The sequence below is a fragment of the Stegostoma tigrinum genome, chromosome 29, assembly GCF_030684315.1.
Source record: "Stegostoma tigrinum isolate sSteTig4 chromosome 29, sSteTig4.hap1, whole genome shotgun sequence".
In the NCBI taxonomy this organism is placed as follows: domain Eukaryota; kingdom Metazoa; phylum Chordata; class Chondrichthyes; order Orectolobiformes; family Stegostomatidae; genus Stegostoma; species Stegostoma tigrinum.
Window position 1 is genome coordinate 17,201,801 of NC_081382.1, and position 16,197 is coordinate 17,217,997.

Below are 16,197 nucleotides of genomic sequence, written 5' to 3' on the forward strand. Positions count from 1 at the left end.
GGTTGTACAGGACATTGGTTAGGCCACTTTTGGAATAGTGTGTGCAATTTTGGTCTCCTTGCTATAGGAGGGATGTTGTTAAACTTGGAAAGGGTTCAGAAAAGACTTACAATGATGTTGCCAGAGTAGGAGGTTTTGTGCTATAGGGAGAGAACGAATAGGCTGAGGCTATTTTCCTTGGAGTGCTGGAGGCTGAGGGGTGGCCTTATTGAGATTTATAAAAGGTATGAGGGTCATAGACAGTGTGAATAGCCAAGGTCTTTTCCCTGGCGCGGGGAAAGCCAAAACTAGAGGGCCTCTGTTTAAGCTGAGAAGAGAAAGATTTAAAAGGGATTTAAGGGGCAAATTTTCAGGTAGAAGGTTGTGTGTGCATGGAACGACCTGCCTGAGGAAGTGGTAGAAGCTGGTACAATAAAAACATTTAAAAGGCATTTGGACGGGTATATGAACAGGAAGGATTTAGAGGGATGCCAAATGCTGGCAAATGGGACTAGATTAATTTAGGATATCTAGTTGGCATGGTGAAGTTGGACCGAAGGGTCTGTTTCCGTGCTGTATGATTCAATGACAGAGCAGCCTTGTAGTCTGGTAAGAATATGGTGACTTTTACCTTTAGAAAAGTGTGACAATATAAACAGACAGGCATTTTCACTTGTCTCCAAGCATCCCAGGGAAGCGTCTTACTAAGGTGTATTATGATGCACTTGCCAAAACATTCACAGAACACTCTAATAACAAATACCCCAATTACAAAGTATAAAACTGCATGTCACAGACAGGGTTAAGTGATGTTACAACCGATGGATCAGATCTAAGTTCTGCAGTCATGCCACACCCAGTCGTGAGTGGCAATGGTTAATTAAACAATTCAGTGGAGAAGGCTCTATAATTATCACCATTCTTAATGACGGGTAGCCCAATACATCAATGCAAAGGACAAAGCTGAAAAATTTCCAACAACCTTTAGCCAGAATTGGATGTCCAATCTCAGCTTCTAACTGAGGTGCCTAAATCAAAGATCCCAGTATTCAGCCATTTTAGTTCAATCCATGTAAAATCAAGAAATGGCTAGAGGCATTGTCAGACTGTAACTATTTTTAACCAGCTGCTTCTTTTCCATAAACAATTTCAATTAAGCAAAATCACAGTAAAAAAAAAATCCTTACTGCTTTATCAAGAAAGACTTGGTCTCCAGTTAAATTGTATACGCTAAGTAATCCACCTAGAATACGAATTGTGGTTTCGAACAAATTCACATCCACATTTTTACCAAGATTCAGATCAGTAACTACCCATTTCTTGGCTTCTTCAAATTCTGAAATTACAAAAGAAAGTATTGTATTTTAAACATGAACAATGAAAGAAAGTTAGAAATAATTTTTACAATTTGATATTAGGGGTGAACTTCTTTTGCATTGAACAATCCCTTTAACATTTTTTCTCAAATCAAGTGTACATTTGCATTTTATGTCAAAAAAAAGGTTGCCTGTTTACATTTTTCATTGATGAAATAAGGCACATTAGTGCTGATGGAAAAGAATATTTAAGCAGACATTACATGTTCCAAAATCTGCATGTCTAGCACAGCCAGGTGTAAAACAAATTCCTTTTGCGTTGCCTTAGCCCTGTACCCTCAGGCTGAGAGGACCGTCTCTGAGAGTTCACTGAAATGAAAGAATGTCATAAATATTGTCAACTCCATTTCTAAATCAAGTACCATGGAATAATAATGAACCTGTCGTTGTAAATAGCAAAGACCTTGATTTCACTGACACTTTTAAAGTCTGCTTTGACTGACATCTAAACGTCTCGGGAACACCATGATATTTCTGATACACAATACAACAAAGTCACCTTCTTGCTGTCCCAAAATCCACATTGTGTCCAAGGCATCAACCAAAGTCAGTCCTAAGCCAAACCATTCGCTGTAAGTCTTAGAAATGGGCTTCAGTTCATCATGGCCCCAGGCATACTGCTTGTATCCCTTCCATGCATGTTGGAATGCTTCTATCACTGCCATCTGCCGTTCATTCAGAGCTTCTGAAAGGAAACAGAACAAAATTAAAAAGGCTGATGCAGTCGTTATGACCGATGCGGGGTGGCTCATCTAGACCAGTAAATTTAGAAGCTTAGGTATGCCATTCAGTCCACCATTCAACAGGGTCTTGTGTGCTCCTCAACTCCACTTTCCTGCCTTCTCATCATAATCTTCAACTTCTCACTGATTAAAAATCTGTCTATCTCAGCCATGAACATATTTAATAATCCAGCCTCAACAATCCTTTACGGTAAGGAATTCAACAGGTTTACAAGCCTCTCAGAAACGGCTCCTCATCTCAACCTTAAATATGCACCTGGTCCTCGATTCTCCCACAAAGAAAACAACATTTCTGCAAGCACCAGCTCAATTACCCAAAGAATCTATTAAGTTTAAATATTGTCACCTTCATTTTTGAAATGCCAATGACTGCAGTGGGAATCTACTCAACTTTACTTCACTGACAATTCCTCCATCCCTGGTATCAGCCTAGTGAACCTTCTCTGGACTGCGTCCAATATCAAACTGTTCACATTATTCCAGCTGTAGTCTGACTACTGCCTTGTATAGTTAAAGCAAGATGTCCCTATTTTTATACTCCATTCACTTTGAAGTAAAGGCCAACATCCCATTTGCCTTCCCCATCACTTGCTTAACATGAATCGTACTTTTTAAGACTCACGGAAGACTCCCAAATCCTGCATTCCATAGCTTTCTGCGGTCTTTCTCCATTTAAATCATTTTCAGCTCCTCTATTCTTTCAGCCAAAATGCATAAAATCACACTTCCTCATATCGCATCCCAATTGTTAAGTTTTTACCTACTCACTTAACCTGTCTGTATTCTTCTGAAGACTCTGTCATACCCCCATTTGCCTTCCAACCTTTTTTAGTGTAATCCACGAGCTTGGCTATAGGACATTCACTTTCTTCATCCAGGTCACCACTATATATTATAAATAATTGTGGCTGACCAGAGCACCAATCCCTGTGACACTCTGCTAGTCACAGATGCCAGCCTGAAAATGTTCCCCTTATCTCAATGGTTTGTCTTCCATTTGCGAGCCGATCTTCTATGCATGCTAATACATAATCGCTAACACCGTGGATCTTATTTTATTAAGCAGCCTAATGTCTGGAACCTTATGAAACACCTTCTAAAAATCCAAATATTTTACATCCACCAATTCCTCTTTATCCTTCCTGTTTGTCACTCAAAGAATTCACATAAATTTGTTAGCATGACTTACGCCTCATGAAACCATGCTGACTCTGCTTGATCATGTGCATTTCTCAACACTCTGCTATCTCAGACTCTCACATTCTCTCAGTGAGAAGTATTAAGGTAGCTGGCCTATAGCTACTTTATAACAAAGCGTGGAGCTGGGTGAACACAGCAGACCAAGCAGCATCTCAGGGGTACAAAAGCTTTTGTACTCCTGAGATGCTGCTTGGCCTGCTGTGTTCACCCAGCTCCACACTTTGTTATCTCGGATTCTCCGGCATCTGCAGTTCCCATTATCTCCCTAACTACTTTATTTTTGGTCTCCTTCCCTTTTTAAATGTGTTATGTTGGCAGTTTTCCAATCCTCTGGAACCTGTCCAAGGATCCCCATGAGATCACTACCAGTACATTCACTATCACTGTAGTTTGTTCCTTTAATATCCTAAGATGTATTCTATTAGGTTCAGGGGACTTAGCTGTTTATAGACCTATCAGACCCTTAGCACCTTTTACCCAGCAATAATTACTGTATTTACTTTATATCCTTTTGCTCGTTGACTAGTTAGTAAATTTGAGATATTATTTGTGTCTTCTATTGTGAGACAGATGTAAAATATTCATTCAACTCTTCTGCTATTTCCTAGTTTCCCATTATTATTTCCTAACCCTCATTTTCCAAGGGTAACTTTGACCAGTTCAGCTTCTCTTTTCCCTTCAATAAACTGAAAGAAGGCCATCTTGACATTACTTGTATGTTCATCCTCAAAATTTATTTTCTACCTCTTTTTTTGGTTTTCTTTCCTTTTTAGGTTTTCTTCCCTTTTTAACATGTTCCCAATCCAATGACGTACCACTAATCATTGTATGCTTTTTCTTTCAATCTGATGTTACCCTTAATCTCGCTGATTAACCACAGTTAGCTCAAAGTCTTCCTAGAATCCTTGTCTTTCATTGAGATATATCTTCAGTTTGAGTCATGAACTATTTTCTTTAAAGTTTGCCATCGATTGCCAACTATTTTTGCTGCTAAACACCTTGCCCAGTCTACCAGCCGGCTCAGCCCTCATTCCTTTATAAGCCATCTGATTTAAGCTTAGCACAGTTGTTTCTAACTCAGGATCCTCCCTCCCAAGCTGAACGCAAAAAGATATTAATGGTACGTTCACTGCAGATTAAAGGTTTTAAAATCAAAACTACTTAACATTAGCCAAGAAAAAGGAGTTTCAAAATGGTCCAGTTTACTCTCTTGCCTGTGCCCTGTCTATTTTATGGCTTTTGCTTCCCATCTCTCTTGGTTGTTAGGATTGAACTCTATTCTTGCTGGCAATTTTTCAAAATCTATATCTTTAAAGGCAAACAGTGGCAAGAGTCAGTCATGTTCTTCTGGTGACCACATTCAAAATTTTCCCAGCAGGAATAACTAAATCATAAATAGAATTAGGAGATTATTTTAAGTTCATTTTTCCTGTTTGAATAGACAAGTTTGTTGTTGACATCTGACTAAATATAGCACTCTCCAGAAAATCTCATCGTACCTTGCAGCCAATTAAATATTTTTGGAGTGTACTTTAATGTTACAGGGGAAGGAAATTGAGAGGATGCAACTCAAATTTCACAAGATAGACAGAAATACCTAATGGGCAAATAAATACCTTTACAAATAATAAAGGCAAACTACATCACGTAGAAAGAAAAGGTGATTTGCACACTCTCTACATTGTCCTGGATGAGCAAAGAATGAAGCTGCAAGATTTCTGAGATCTTTCATTGTTTCACCATGTTGCAAGTTGAACAAAGCGGGAGGCATTAGTGTGACGGTTATGTCACCAAACTAGGTATCCACCACAATAGCTTCATATTCTGGGGACAAGGATTCAAATTCCACAATGCAATTTGGTGCAAGTTGAATTCAACTAAAACCTGGAATAAAAAGTTAGCCCAATAGCAAACAACAACCATTGCTGATTGAGGTAGAGCCATTTTGTCAACAATGCCCTTAAAGGAAGGAAATCTGCCATTCTAACCTGGTCTGGCATATATGTGACTAAACCTACAGCAATGTGTGTTTGACTCTTAACTGCCCTGAGAAATTAGGCAATAAAAACTAGTCTAGCTGGCAAACCCACATCCACAAGTGGAATTTTTAAAAAAAGTCAGCTTTGGCTCAGTAGATATCATTCCTGTAAAGTCAGAGGGTTGTGGGATCAAGTCCCACTCCAGGACCTCCAGCACATTAACTAAACTGGAAATACAATGCAGAGTTGTAAGTGTTTTTTTAAAATCTTAAATATCTGCTCTCTTTGACAGATGTAAAAGCTTTCATCGCACATTTTTAGAGAACAGTTCGACAGTTCTCCTGGATGCCCTGGTCAAACTTTAGCCCACAATCAAAATCGCTAAAGCTATGTGGAATAAGCGCTCAGTTTCCCTACATTAAATCAGTGACTACATTTCAAATATACTTCATCAGTTGTAAGGCACTTGGAATTTCCTGAGATCATGGAAGATGCTTTTCAAATACAAGTCCTTTCTTTAAATAAAGGAAACAGGAGAATATATATCAGAAGTTCTTACTAAATTGTAATTCTGATCATTCTGATCAAACAATACTTGGAACATTACTGATGTTTGTGAAACTTGTATTTTTCTAATCTGGAGAGGGGACATCTAATGCGTACAGTAATCAGAGAATGGACGATATTAACTGGGGAAAAGACATAAAAATGTAACTCAGATGATGTAAACTTTGGACTGACGTCAGATGTTTCTTCTTTATGTACAAATAGTCATTGTATGAAATATGCTTGCAGGAAAAGTACTGTAAAGATTCCAATGGCTTTAGAGAAACAACTGGATGCTGAAATTTAAGGCTTGAAAGGGGCAGTAGGCTAGCTTGCAGATCGGAATATTTAATTTAGGGGAGATAATGGATATAATGCAACTTACCAAATAAACTGCTGTCTGCAATTCCCTTCATCCCTTTCCTAGTCACTTATTGCCCGATTTACCTCAGCTCTTCTCAAACTTGTCTGCATCCAGCATGGTTACATATATTATTAATTAGAAATGGAGTAACATTTTAAAGGTTCTGGACAAACAGTTTGTGCTGCATTAAGTGACAAAGTTAAGTAAAAAGGTGCCCATCTTTGGAAACAAGCAAAAATAATTGATTAAAAAGTAATTAAAGAGATCCTGAAACACTGCACCTCAAAAAAAAATGCAAGGTGCTTAAACCCCAGAAGTAATTAAAGTAATTTCAAATATTGAAATAAATATTGTGAACACAACAACTTACAGCAGAATCAGCAAGGTGACCTTGTTGTTTTAAGCAAATTCCATCTCTCGATCCTACCAAATCTTATGGCTCTTCCTCGCTCAATCACCGAGCTAATATTCTCATTCCCTTCCCCTCCACCGCACTTTATGCCTTCCCTTCCCTTGCTTTCTTTCCCTTTTATGTTTCATTTTCCCTCTCATATAGTTGCTTATTTGGATTTCCCTTCTCCTTTCATGCTGATTGTTTCTTTGCTCTGATCTTCTGATCACTGACCCCACTCTTATCGTCTAACATTTTTCCACTTTGTTTTTGTTCCAAATCACTCCACTACCTCCAAGACTCAACATCTCCTATTATCAACTTTGCTCACGTCTTCAAATTTTCAGCATCATACTTCATTTATGTCTTCCCTGTTCATTTTCTTGTGATTATGCCTCGTGATTTCTTTCTGAACTCACCCACAACTTCCAAAAGGTTCATTCAGGTCCTGAACTCCCATCCTCCACTTCATTGCTTCCTCTCCTCTTCTGCTTGAATTAATTTCCAAACTTTGACTACAAAAGCACGTTGACCTCAAAAGCTGCCTTACTCGTTGACTTGTTGTATGACTAACGTAAGAAATAAGCCAGTACTAAACAAAAAGCAGCCGATGTTTAACAAGTCAGTGAATATTGTGTAGCTCATATTTGGCATGCTACAGGCTAATGCTGAAAGTATATGCTGCCTTTGAAAAGCAGCAGTTAGATTAACGTCTCTGCAGGTGAATATCAAAGGAACTAGATATTTGAAGTAGCCAGTGACACTGTGGGACTATGGTTGATCTGCAACTCAAAATAGTTAAGAACTGATACTGCAAGATATGAAATCTGGTATTATAACATTAATAATTTTATTCCTGTTCAAAACAGCAAATAGATAATTATCTACCATCTGCTGCATTGCCCAATCACAGATAACACAGTAGGAAAGGATTATTTACCAGAAACAGTTCGAGGTATAGTCCACTTGATAGTAAACAGCTAAAGAGGAATATTAAATGTTCATTTTCTAGAATATAAAATGAGTAAATAGGAAAAAAAAGCCTAACAAGGCCAACCAAGGAAATCATTACCAAATCTATGATGTTGCTGTACAGTGAGCCAATGACTCTGGTGTTGCAATAGTGTGAGAACATATGAGTGTTGAATACTGGATAAGCATATGGACGTACATGGAATAGTGTAGGTTAGATTGGCTTCAGATTGGTATGACAGGTCAGCACAACATCGAGGGCCGAAGGGCCTGTACTGTGCTGTAATGTTCTATGTTCTATATTCTATCTCTAAGAATCAGAAAGAGATCAGCTCAGGAAAAATTGTGTCTTTTTACAAAAAAAAAATTTTCCCATAAAATTAAATGCTCTCTTCAGACATGATTACCTAAATAAGCAAATGCACAACTCAAAATAAAACTCAGGTTTCAAACTTGCTAAACTGCCAGACTCCAAGAATCCAGATAATAAACTAAACGGCATCGTCTGGTCAATATCTCAGGTGGCAAGACTGTTTAATTTTTCACCAATTCAAGTACCTCAGATTCCAAATTAATCCCGAGGTTTCTGAAATTCTTCAATTTGATATCTACTCCAATTTCAGCTACATCACAGTGATTAAGTATGGCTAACCAAAAATTTAAACCTTGGCACAATCTTTCAGACTGATCTACCTGTCCTCGAATCTTCATTGCTGGTTAATTACTCTGTAGATAATGACGACATTAGACTGAAAGGTTTTAACAATCAGTATGCACGTTTTTAATATGGTCATGCTACCTGGTTCTTTGATGGTTTCATTAGGGACAGGCTCCCCTTTTTTCGTGTCAGGTAAAGCTGGATTAACTTGTTCAGGTTCAATCTTCATTCCACGCCAGCTGTAAGTAAAGATATTATGCTTATTGGCAGGTTGGGTTGAGGGAAAAAACAGTGCAGGAGATCACAGTCAGAATTGAACAGAGTTAAGAAAAGAAACTTCAAACCAACATCATAATCACAGAGGGAGCGGCTTGGTGGGTGCGTACATATCATTTGTGCATTTTTTCATTGATTCTTCAACTGGTGGCAATTTTAAGTATGTTTTGGATTGCTATGATATGAATATTCCAATTCCAGTATTTTCAGTTTACGATTTTATCATCTCAGTCTTTAAAAATCAGTTTAGCAAAGCATAATGGAGTAGCAATGTCACTGGACTAGTAATCCAGAAGTAATGAAAATAAAAACGCTAGGAAATCATATCATGTCTGGCAGCATCTTTGGAGAGAGAAACAGAGTTAACATTCCAAGTCTGATTTGACTCTTCAGAACTGAAGTCATATCAGACTTGAAACATAACTTTTCTTCTCTCCACAGCTGCTGCCAGATCTGCTGAGTTTCACTAGCACTTGCTGTATTTATTACAGATTTCCAGCATGTGTAGCATTTTTGCTTTTATTGTAGTAATTTATTATAACAATCACAAAATGGCACCCATCTTAATTTACTGTTTTTCTAACTGTAAAGTAGACATGACAATAAAATCATTCATTCATAATTGGGAGACCAAGGTTAAGGTGGGAACATGGTCTCAAATCCCACTATGGCTGCTCCTGGGGCATAAACTCAATTAATTGAATCCGGAATTAAAAATGAGTCTCAGGAGTGGTGACCAGCAAAATATCACAACATAAAAACCAACCGGTTTCACTAACGTCCTTTAGGAAGGAAATCTACATTCCTTCTTTGGTCTGATATTCACGTGACTCCAGACCCACAGCAACGTGGTTGACTCTTAACTGCCCTCTGAAGATACTCAATTGCAGTCAGTGAGGGATGGGCAACAAGTGCTGATCCCTTACCAGCAACTCACAACCCATGAACAAATCTTAAAAAACATGTTCTATAATTCTAATTCTTTCTCTGGACTATTTAAAAGTTAGTGTTAAATGTTTTCACGGTCAGCATTTCAGTGATTTTAGAGGACAGTGAATTTGACAGCCAGGGCAGAAGGGATGCAATGGTTCCTCACTGGTCAACGTGGGAGCTCAGCATTAGCATTTGCCCTCGATACTCATGTACTTAGACAGCACCACCAGTTGCTGTTTCCCAAGGTTTGGAGACTGTTAAGTATTTGGCAGCATTGCAATTCATCCAGGGGATGAGGAAGCAAGTGACTACTGGAGGAAGATGCAGGTTGTGCTGAGGAATAATGAGTCCTTTGAAGATGCAGCAGGCAACAAACACCCTGTCGCCTGGATGGCTGAACTGCACACAGGAGGGGAAAAAAAAGTGTAGAGAAGTCGTAACAAATTTTCTAGTTAAGGACATAGGCATTTCTGCAACCACAAGCATTGTTGTTTCCTTGGTGAAAAAGTAAACAGAGCAGTAAGGTGGTGAGGGAACAGCCGGAAGTGGTGAACAATGTTGAAAAGCATTACTTAAATACAGGAACTGTTGAGATAATTCAGGCAACCTTTCAGACACCACAAAAGAGGTTTAGGAACAAGACCCCAAATCTCGTAATCCCACTTCTGCTTCCCAATGCCATATATGAGTGAGTATTAAAACATGAAGAAAATGAAGACAAATGCATGGTTGGAGAAGTGGCGCAGGAAGAAAGCAATAGAATTCTTGTGCATGGAGCAGGTTCTAAGAAAGAGGAAAGTGTACAAAATGGATAGATTGTGACTCTGCAGAGCTAAGACCGATGTCCTTGCTGAGAGTTTAACTTATCCTGTAGGAAAGGGTATAAATCAATTTTGCTTGAGTTGGTGCATGGCTAGAATTTAAAAGTGGTCCCGGCACCGGGAATTCCGAAAGTTCCAAGCAGTGGAGAGTATTTCTGTCATTGCTGAGTGAGAGGTTGTTAGTTGGGGGTTTATGTTCAGGAATCTGCAGATGCTGAGGAGTTGCAGGACATTTGTAGCAGCAAACTGGGTACTGCAAGTAAATGCAGCTGTAGTTTCATGCAGCAGAGGCGTAGTGCACAGCTAATGAGACCAGATGCACAAAACAGTCTGGAAAATTCACTAAGGCTCATGGAGAGAAACCCTCCAGGAAATTCACTGAAATTGACAGTCAGTTTCTGGCAAAATTCAGTCCACAGACATAGCTATGGAAAGAAAATAGCTGATAAATGATTATAGTCAAGAAAAAGCACCACCATTTCACACAGGCTGGGGACAGAAGAGAAGTGGGAAACAAATAAAGGGTCCAGTCCAAAAACGTTGCAATTAACAAGCCTAAAAAACTTAATTTTGCTTCACAGCTTCAAGATTTTTCAAAAACCAGTGGGGTATATCTATAAATATGTCCAGTTCTACAGCCAAGTGTTACATATTCAGATTTCAGAAGAATTTGGACTTTATAAATGCGTGTGAGAGTTATTAAGTGAAAATAAGTGTTTTCCATAAAAGAGAAAACAAACTTCTGGAAAGTAGCTTTAGTAATAGCAAAGACGAAAGAATTCCATTTGAGATCAGAAGGGATCAATGTAAAAAGACCTTTTAATGAGAAGACAACATCCATTGCTTATATTTGTCAAAACTAGAAAAAGAAAACACTGTTTACTGAATGGAAAGAAACAAGAAACAATATTTTCAATGCTCTACAGACAGCACAGACATCCAAATGTAGTGATCCAGCCATTCCACTGAGACTGGACTTGTGATTATATAAAAGAAGAAAGTGCATCTTGAAGGATACTGATAAAACACGAGTGGTGCTAGGGTATTATTCATGTACCTGATTGTATTATCTTTCTCCTCCTCCTGGTCATTGGGTTTGACTTCAGCTTCATTTTCTTCCTTAATTTTGGGTTCCTTTGCATTTTCTTTCTTTGATAATCTCTTCTGTAAAAATGGTGGTCCTCTCTTATTCAGATTTGGTCTTCGAGGTTTCTGGATTAAAAGACACCCAACTGCTAAAGAGTGGCTAATATAACTCCTTTAACTCTATATTTGTCTTAGTAAAGGAAATATCTGTATCTATACCAGCTCTGTTCCGTCCATGAAAAAGAATATCATTTACTGATCCAAAATAAGCTATAATTCATGATTACAATTCATAATTTTATGTTACTAAGAAAAACATGTTATTTAACACTAATGAATGCGCAATTGCCCAAATCTTTGATTGAATATTAAACAACAGCAGATTATAAAAGTGGGAATTTTTTTAAAAAATTCATCCTTCCCAGGATGTGCATGCTGCTGGCAAGGCTATCATTTATTGCCCATCAATAATTACCCTGGAGGAGGTGGTAGTGAGCTGCCTTGCAGAACCAATACAGACCATGTGATGAAAGTATTTGCAGCGTTGTTCAACTGGGAGCTTCAGCATTTTGATCCAGAGTCATCTGACAAACATCAGTATTTCCTAAGTCAAGGTGGAGTCAAAATTACAGACGGCAATATTCTTGTACCTGCTGGCTTGTTCTCACGATTAGTAATAATCACTGGTTTTGTAGGTGCTGCCAAAGAAGCATTGACAGGTTACTGCAGTTCACCTTGGAGATGATGCATACTGCTGCCGCTGTACACTGGCTTTGAATGGAGTGAACCTTTAAGATTATGGATGGGGTATTGATCAAGTTTGTTCTGGAAGGTGAGGTTTTTTTTAAAGTGTTGATGGAGCAGGATTCATTCTGATAAGTGAATACTATTCCATCAATTGCACTGCTGACTTGAGCCTTGCAGCTAGCAGACGGGCTTTGAGATGACAAGAGCCGAGTTACCTACAGTGAGAGTCACAGAGCCTTACAGCATTGAAACAGACTTGTAACTCATCGGTTCAACTCATCCACCACAACTAGATATCCCAATTTCAACTAGTGCCATTTGGCCCATATCCCTCTAACCCTTCCTATTCATACATCCACCTATATGCCTATTAGATGTCGTAACTGTACATGCTTGCACCACTTCCTCTAGCAACTTCTACCATACATGCACCTCCCTCTGTGTGAAAACGTTATCCCTCACATCCTTTTTAAACAATGGCCCCTCACCTGAAATATGTGCCCTCTGGTTTTGGACACCCCCACCACAGGAAAAATACCTTAGCTTTTCACCCTATCCATGACTCATGATTTTATAAACCTCTAAGGTCAACCCTCAGCCTCCAACACTCCAAATTAGAAAGCCGCAACCTTTTCAGCCTCTTCTTATAACTCCAGTCCCAGCAACATCCTTGTGAATCTTTTCTGTATCCTCTCCAGTTTAACAACATCCTTCTTACAGATGGGGGACTAGGATTGTATACAGTACGCTTAAATGTACACTAAAATCACCAATATTCCATCCCAACTCCCATACTCAATGTTCTTAACAATGAAGACAAGCATGCCAAATGCCTTCTTCACCAGCCTGTCCACCTGTGACTCCACTTTCAAGGAACCATGCAGCTAAACCCGAGGTCTCTTTGCTCGGCAACACTTCCCTGGGCCTGACCATTAACTGTATAAGTCTTGCCCTGCGTTGCCTTACGAAAATGCAACACCTCACTCTTATCTAAATTAAACTTGATCTGCCACTCCTTGGTCCACTGAAACATACCCAGCCTCTGATCTGCTGTTGCTGCTCCAATACATTATTATGGTTGATTTATTTAAATTTCTGCTCAACTATCTTTTGTGTATGTTTGGACCACGGCTGAGACATGGTCTGCAACTAAGTCGTCCAGGCAGAAACCAAATCAAGTTTCAGTAAACAGCTCATTCTTGAGTAAGCACCATTTGATAGCACGATTTATAATACCATCGCTGATGATTAAGAACAAGCTGACAGGACAGCAATGAATGGATTGGATTCGTCCTGCTTTTTGTGGGCTGGACAATTTTCCACTACAATGGGTACATGCCGATGTTGCAGATGTACTGAACAACTTGATTAGAAGTAACTTGTTTGGGAGCACAGGTCTTCAGCACTGCAGCTAAGTACTCACCAGGACCCATAGCCTTTGCCATATCCAGTATAATCAGTAGCTTCTTGATATGACATTAATGAACTGCATTGGCTGAAGTCCAGTTTCTGTAAGAGCGGGTAAAGGAGGCCGAGACGAATCATCCTTTTGGCATTTCTGGCTGAGGGTGGCTGCTACTGCTTCATGCTGGTCTTACACATGCACCCACTGGCTGGACTGTCATTGAGGGGGGGGATGTCATCAGTTGTTTAAATACCCACCAATACAGCCAACTTGACGAGGCAAGACTACTGAGCATTAAATGACCTGTTCACTGTGGGATCGCTCAGATTGGCCAAATGCATGCTGACTCCAGTTCTAGAATGCATTTAATTCTGTGTTACTACATGGCCGGGAAGACTAGTATTTTTACTATTTTTACCTGGTGTTGCTTCCAGTATGTTTTTTTTTAAATCCTCCTTGAACCAGAACCATTCAAATCTTGGAAAGTGAAAAATACATTCTGTGGCAGACCACAATGCTGCTGTTGCTAACGATTCATACATGCACAACCATGAGCTGCTAGAGCAATCTGAACCTGTCCTATTTAGCACAATGATAATGCAAAGTAACAAGAAGGAAACTGCCCTCAGTGTGAAGACAAGATCTCGTTGTCTCAAAAAACTGGGAGATTATCATTCTTCCTGACACTGCCATGGATTCCATCATCCACGAGGGATGAGAATGAAGGAATCAGGAGACTTGTTCACCAGTCCAGTCAGGCAACTATGCCCTTCACAATTCAGCCAGCTCAGTGCTACCAAGCCACTCCTCGTGATAAATACTGAGGCCCTGCGCCCCAATTATTTTCTGTGCCCCAAGGGAAAAAAACACTTAATATGATAAGGAAATAAAGTTGATGGTTTTCACTTTCCTATGTTTTGAAATAAATCCTGTTAATGAACGTGAGTTACATGCTAGGCAGTGAGTAACACTGGGTTATTTTTTAAGACTCAATAGGTAATTTAGTTCCTCTGCCTATTCACTATCTTCTCCAAGACAGTTTTCTGCCATCATCAGTACTTACAACTCAAACAAATAGCCTTGGTTATGTCCAATATTCCGTGAAACTCAAAGCAGCCATAATAAACATGCTAAAGTTAATGTGAGATTTGATTACACCCACTTCTAACTGGTTGTTCAGTTACCTGCGGTTGTGTGATAGACGGTGTCTTGGGTAATAGCACAGCCACTCTTGGGCCAACTGCTGGCTCAGCTTGCTTCAACTCTCCATCGTAACTCTCAACTGCAAAACACAATTAAACATGCTTTTAACATTTTAACATACTTTAGTACAATCCATTACAATCGATTGGGCGGCACGGTGGCTCTGTGGTTAGCACTGCTGCCTCAGAGCCCCAGGGACCCTGGTTCAATTCCACCCTTGGGCGGCTGTCGGTGCGAAGTTTGCACATTCTCCCCGTGTCTGCATGGGCTTCCTCCCACAGTCCAAAGATGTGCAGGCTAGGTGGATTGGCTAAGCTAAATTGCCCATAGTGTTCAGGGGTCTGCAGATTAGGTGGGTTATCGGGGGATGACTCTGGGTGGGATGCTCCAAGGGTCGGTGTGGACTTGTTGGGCCAAAGGGCCTGTTTCCACACTGTGGGGAATCTATGATGGTTACGTATACTCCCCGGAAAACAAAGGCACAGTCTCTCACACTTCAATGTTTGAACTTGTCATTGCTGAAAAACTAATCTCAACGAATTGTTTGTGAAGTTTGATACTCAAGTTGGTTAACTGAGGCAGTGCCAATTTTAGAATTAATCCAAGCCAACAGCTCCTGAAATTGTACCTGAGCAGTCACCCAGTCCTGAAATGACATTCGTTGTTGCCAGGAAAACAAGTAAATTAAAGAGAGAGGAAAACTAGAGCAAACACAGGAAAGCAGCAGCAGGGCTTCAAAGATAACTACTTCTGTTGTTACTTGACATTGACCAAAATAAAAATGGCTGCTCCTTAATGCTAATTAAGAAAACATTTCCCTTGCTCCACCACTTAAAAATACACATTTGAATGACCAATTGCAAATTCTCGATTTATATACCACAGGGGCAATATTTAGCAAACTGAAGTCTTCCAGGAATTATGCCAGCGATGCTTCATGTTTTCACAAACCATTTTGTCAAATACCGTGCAATTTACATCTACAAATCCGAATGTCAACATCTTTACGATTACAATTAATAAATACATTGTGCTACTTTGACAGGAAAGAAGTTGCAAATGACTTTGTAGTTTTCTAATATAAAATATATACAAGTTAGAAAGGCATGGAAAAGATTGAATCTAATTTTAATACTGATGCACTTTAGCTCACAGAAAAGCTTATTTGGCAGAGGTAAAATGAAATTCCTCCCTCTGCCCTCACTTCCTCAAACATCACAGAATTCTCTAATACAAAGGTAGATAAACAACACAGGCCACAATCAACTTTTCGCAAGCAAACAAGAGTACTGACCATCTTTAGCCATTAAGAATGCATGCCCTAATTGCAAACTCACTGCTCTGTGTATGTTTTTGTATATGCCCTGTATTTCACTCAACTTTACTTAAAATTCCTCTGAGAATTGATGGCTAATTGAAGTCCATTAAGAATGCATAGAAATATCATACAAGTGAGTAAGGCAGAACAAAGGAAGCTGGCCATTATTGAGAAATTCAGGCAGGACAGAATACAAACAT

General features: G+C 39.3%; 1 protein-coding gene across 2 annotated transcripts in view; it reads right to left on the minus strand.

Annotated features, from left to right (window-relative positions):
• The window catches only part of man1b1b (mannosidase, alpha, class 1B, member 1b), a 50,183-nt gene that overhangs the window by 21,722 nt on the left and 12,264 nt on the right, over positions 1 to 16,197 (minus strand). The window contains exons 4-8 of one of the 2 annotated variants that reach the window (XM_048558574.2): positions 14,661 to 14,758; positions 11,296 to 11,450; positions 8,350 to 8,447; positions 1,855 to 2,037; positions 1,167 to 1,315 (exon numbers count right to left, since the gene is read on the minus strand). In XM_048558574.2, the coding sequence (XP_048414531.1) occupies positions 1,167 to 1,315; positions 1,855 to 2,037; positions 8,350 to 8,447; positions 11,296 to 11,450; positions 14,661 to 14,758 (683 nt within the window). Of the gene's footprint in view, positions 1 to 1,166; positions 1,316 to 1,854; positions 2,041 to 8,349; positions 8,448 to 11,295; positions 11,451 to 14,660; positions 14,759 to 16,197 lie in introns of both variants that reach the window. The other variant, XM_048558573.2, reaches the window with a different exon arrangement.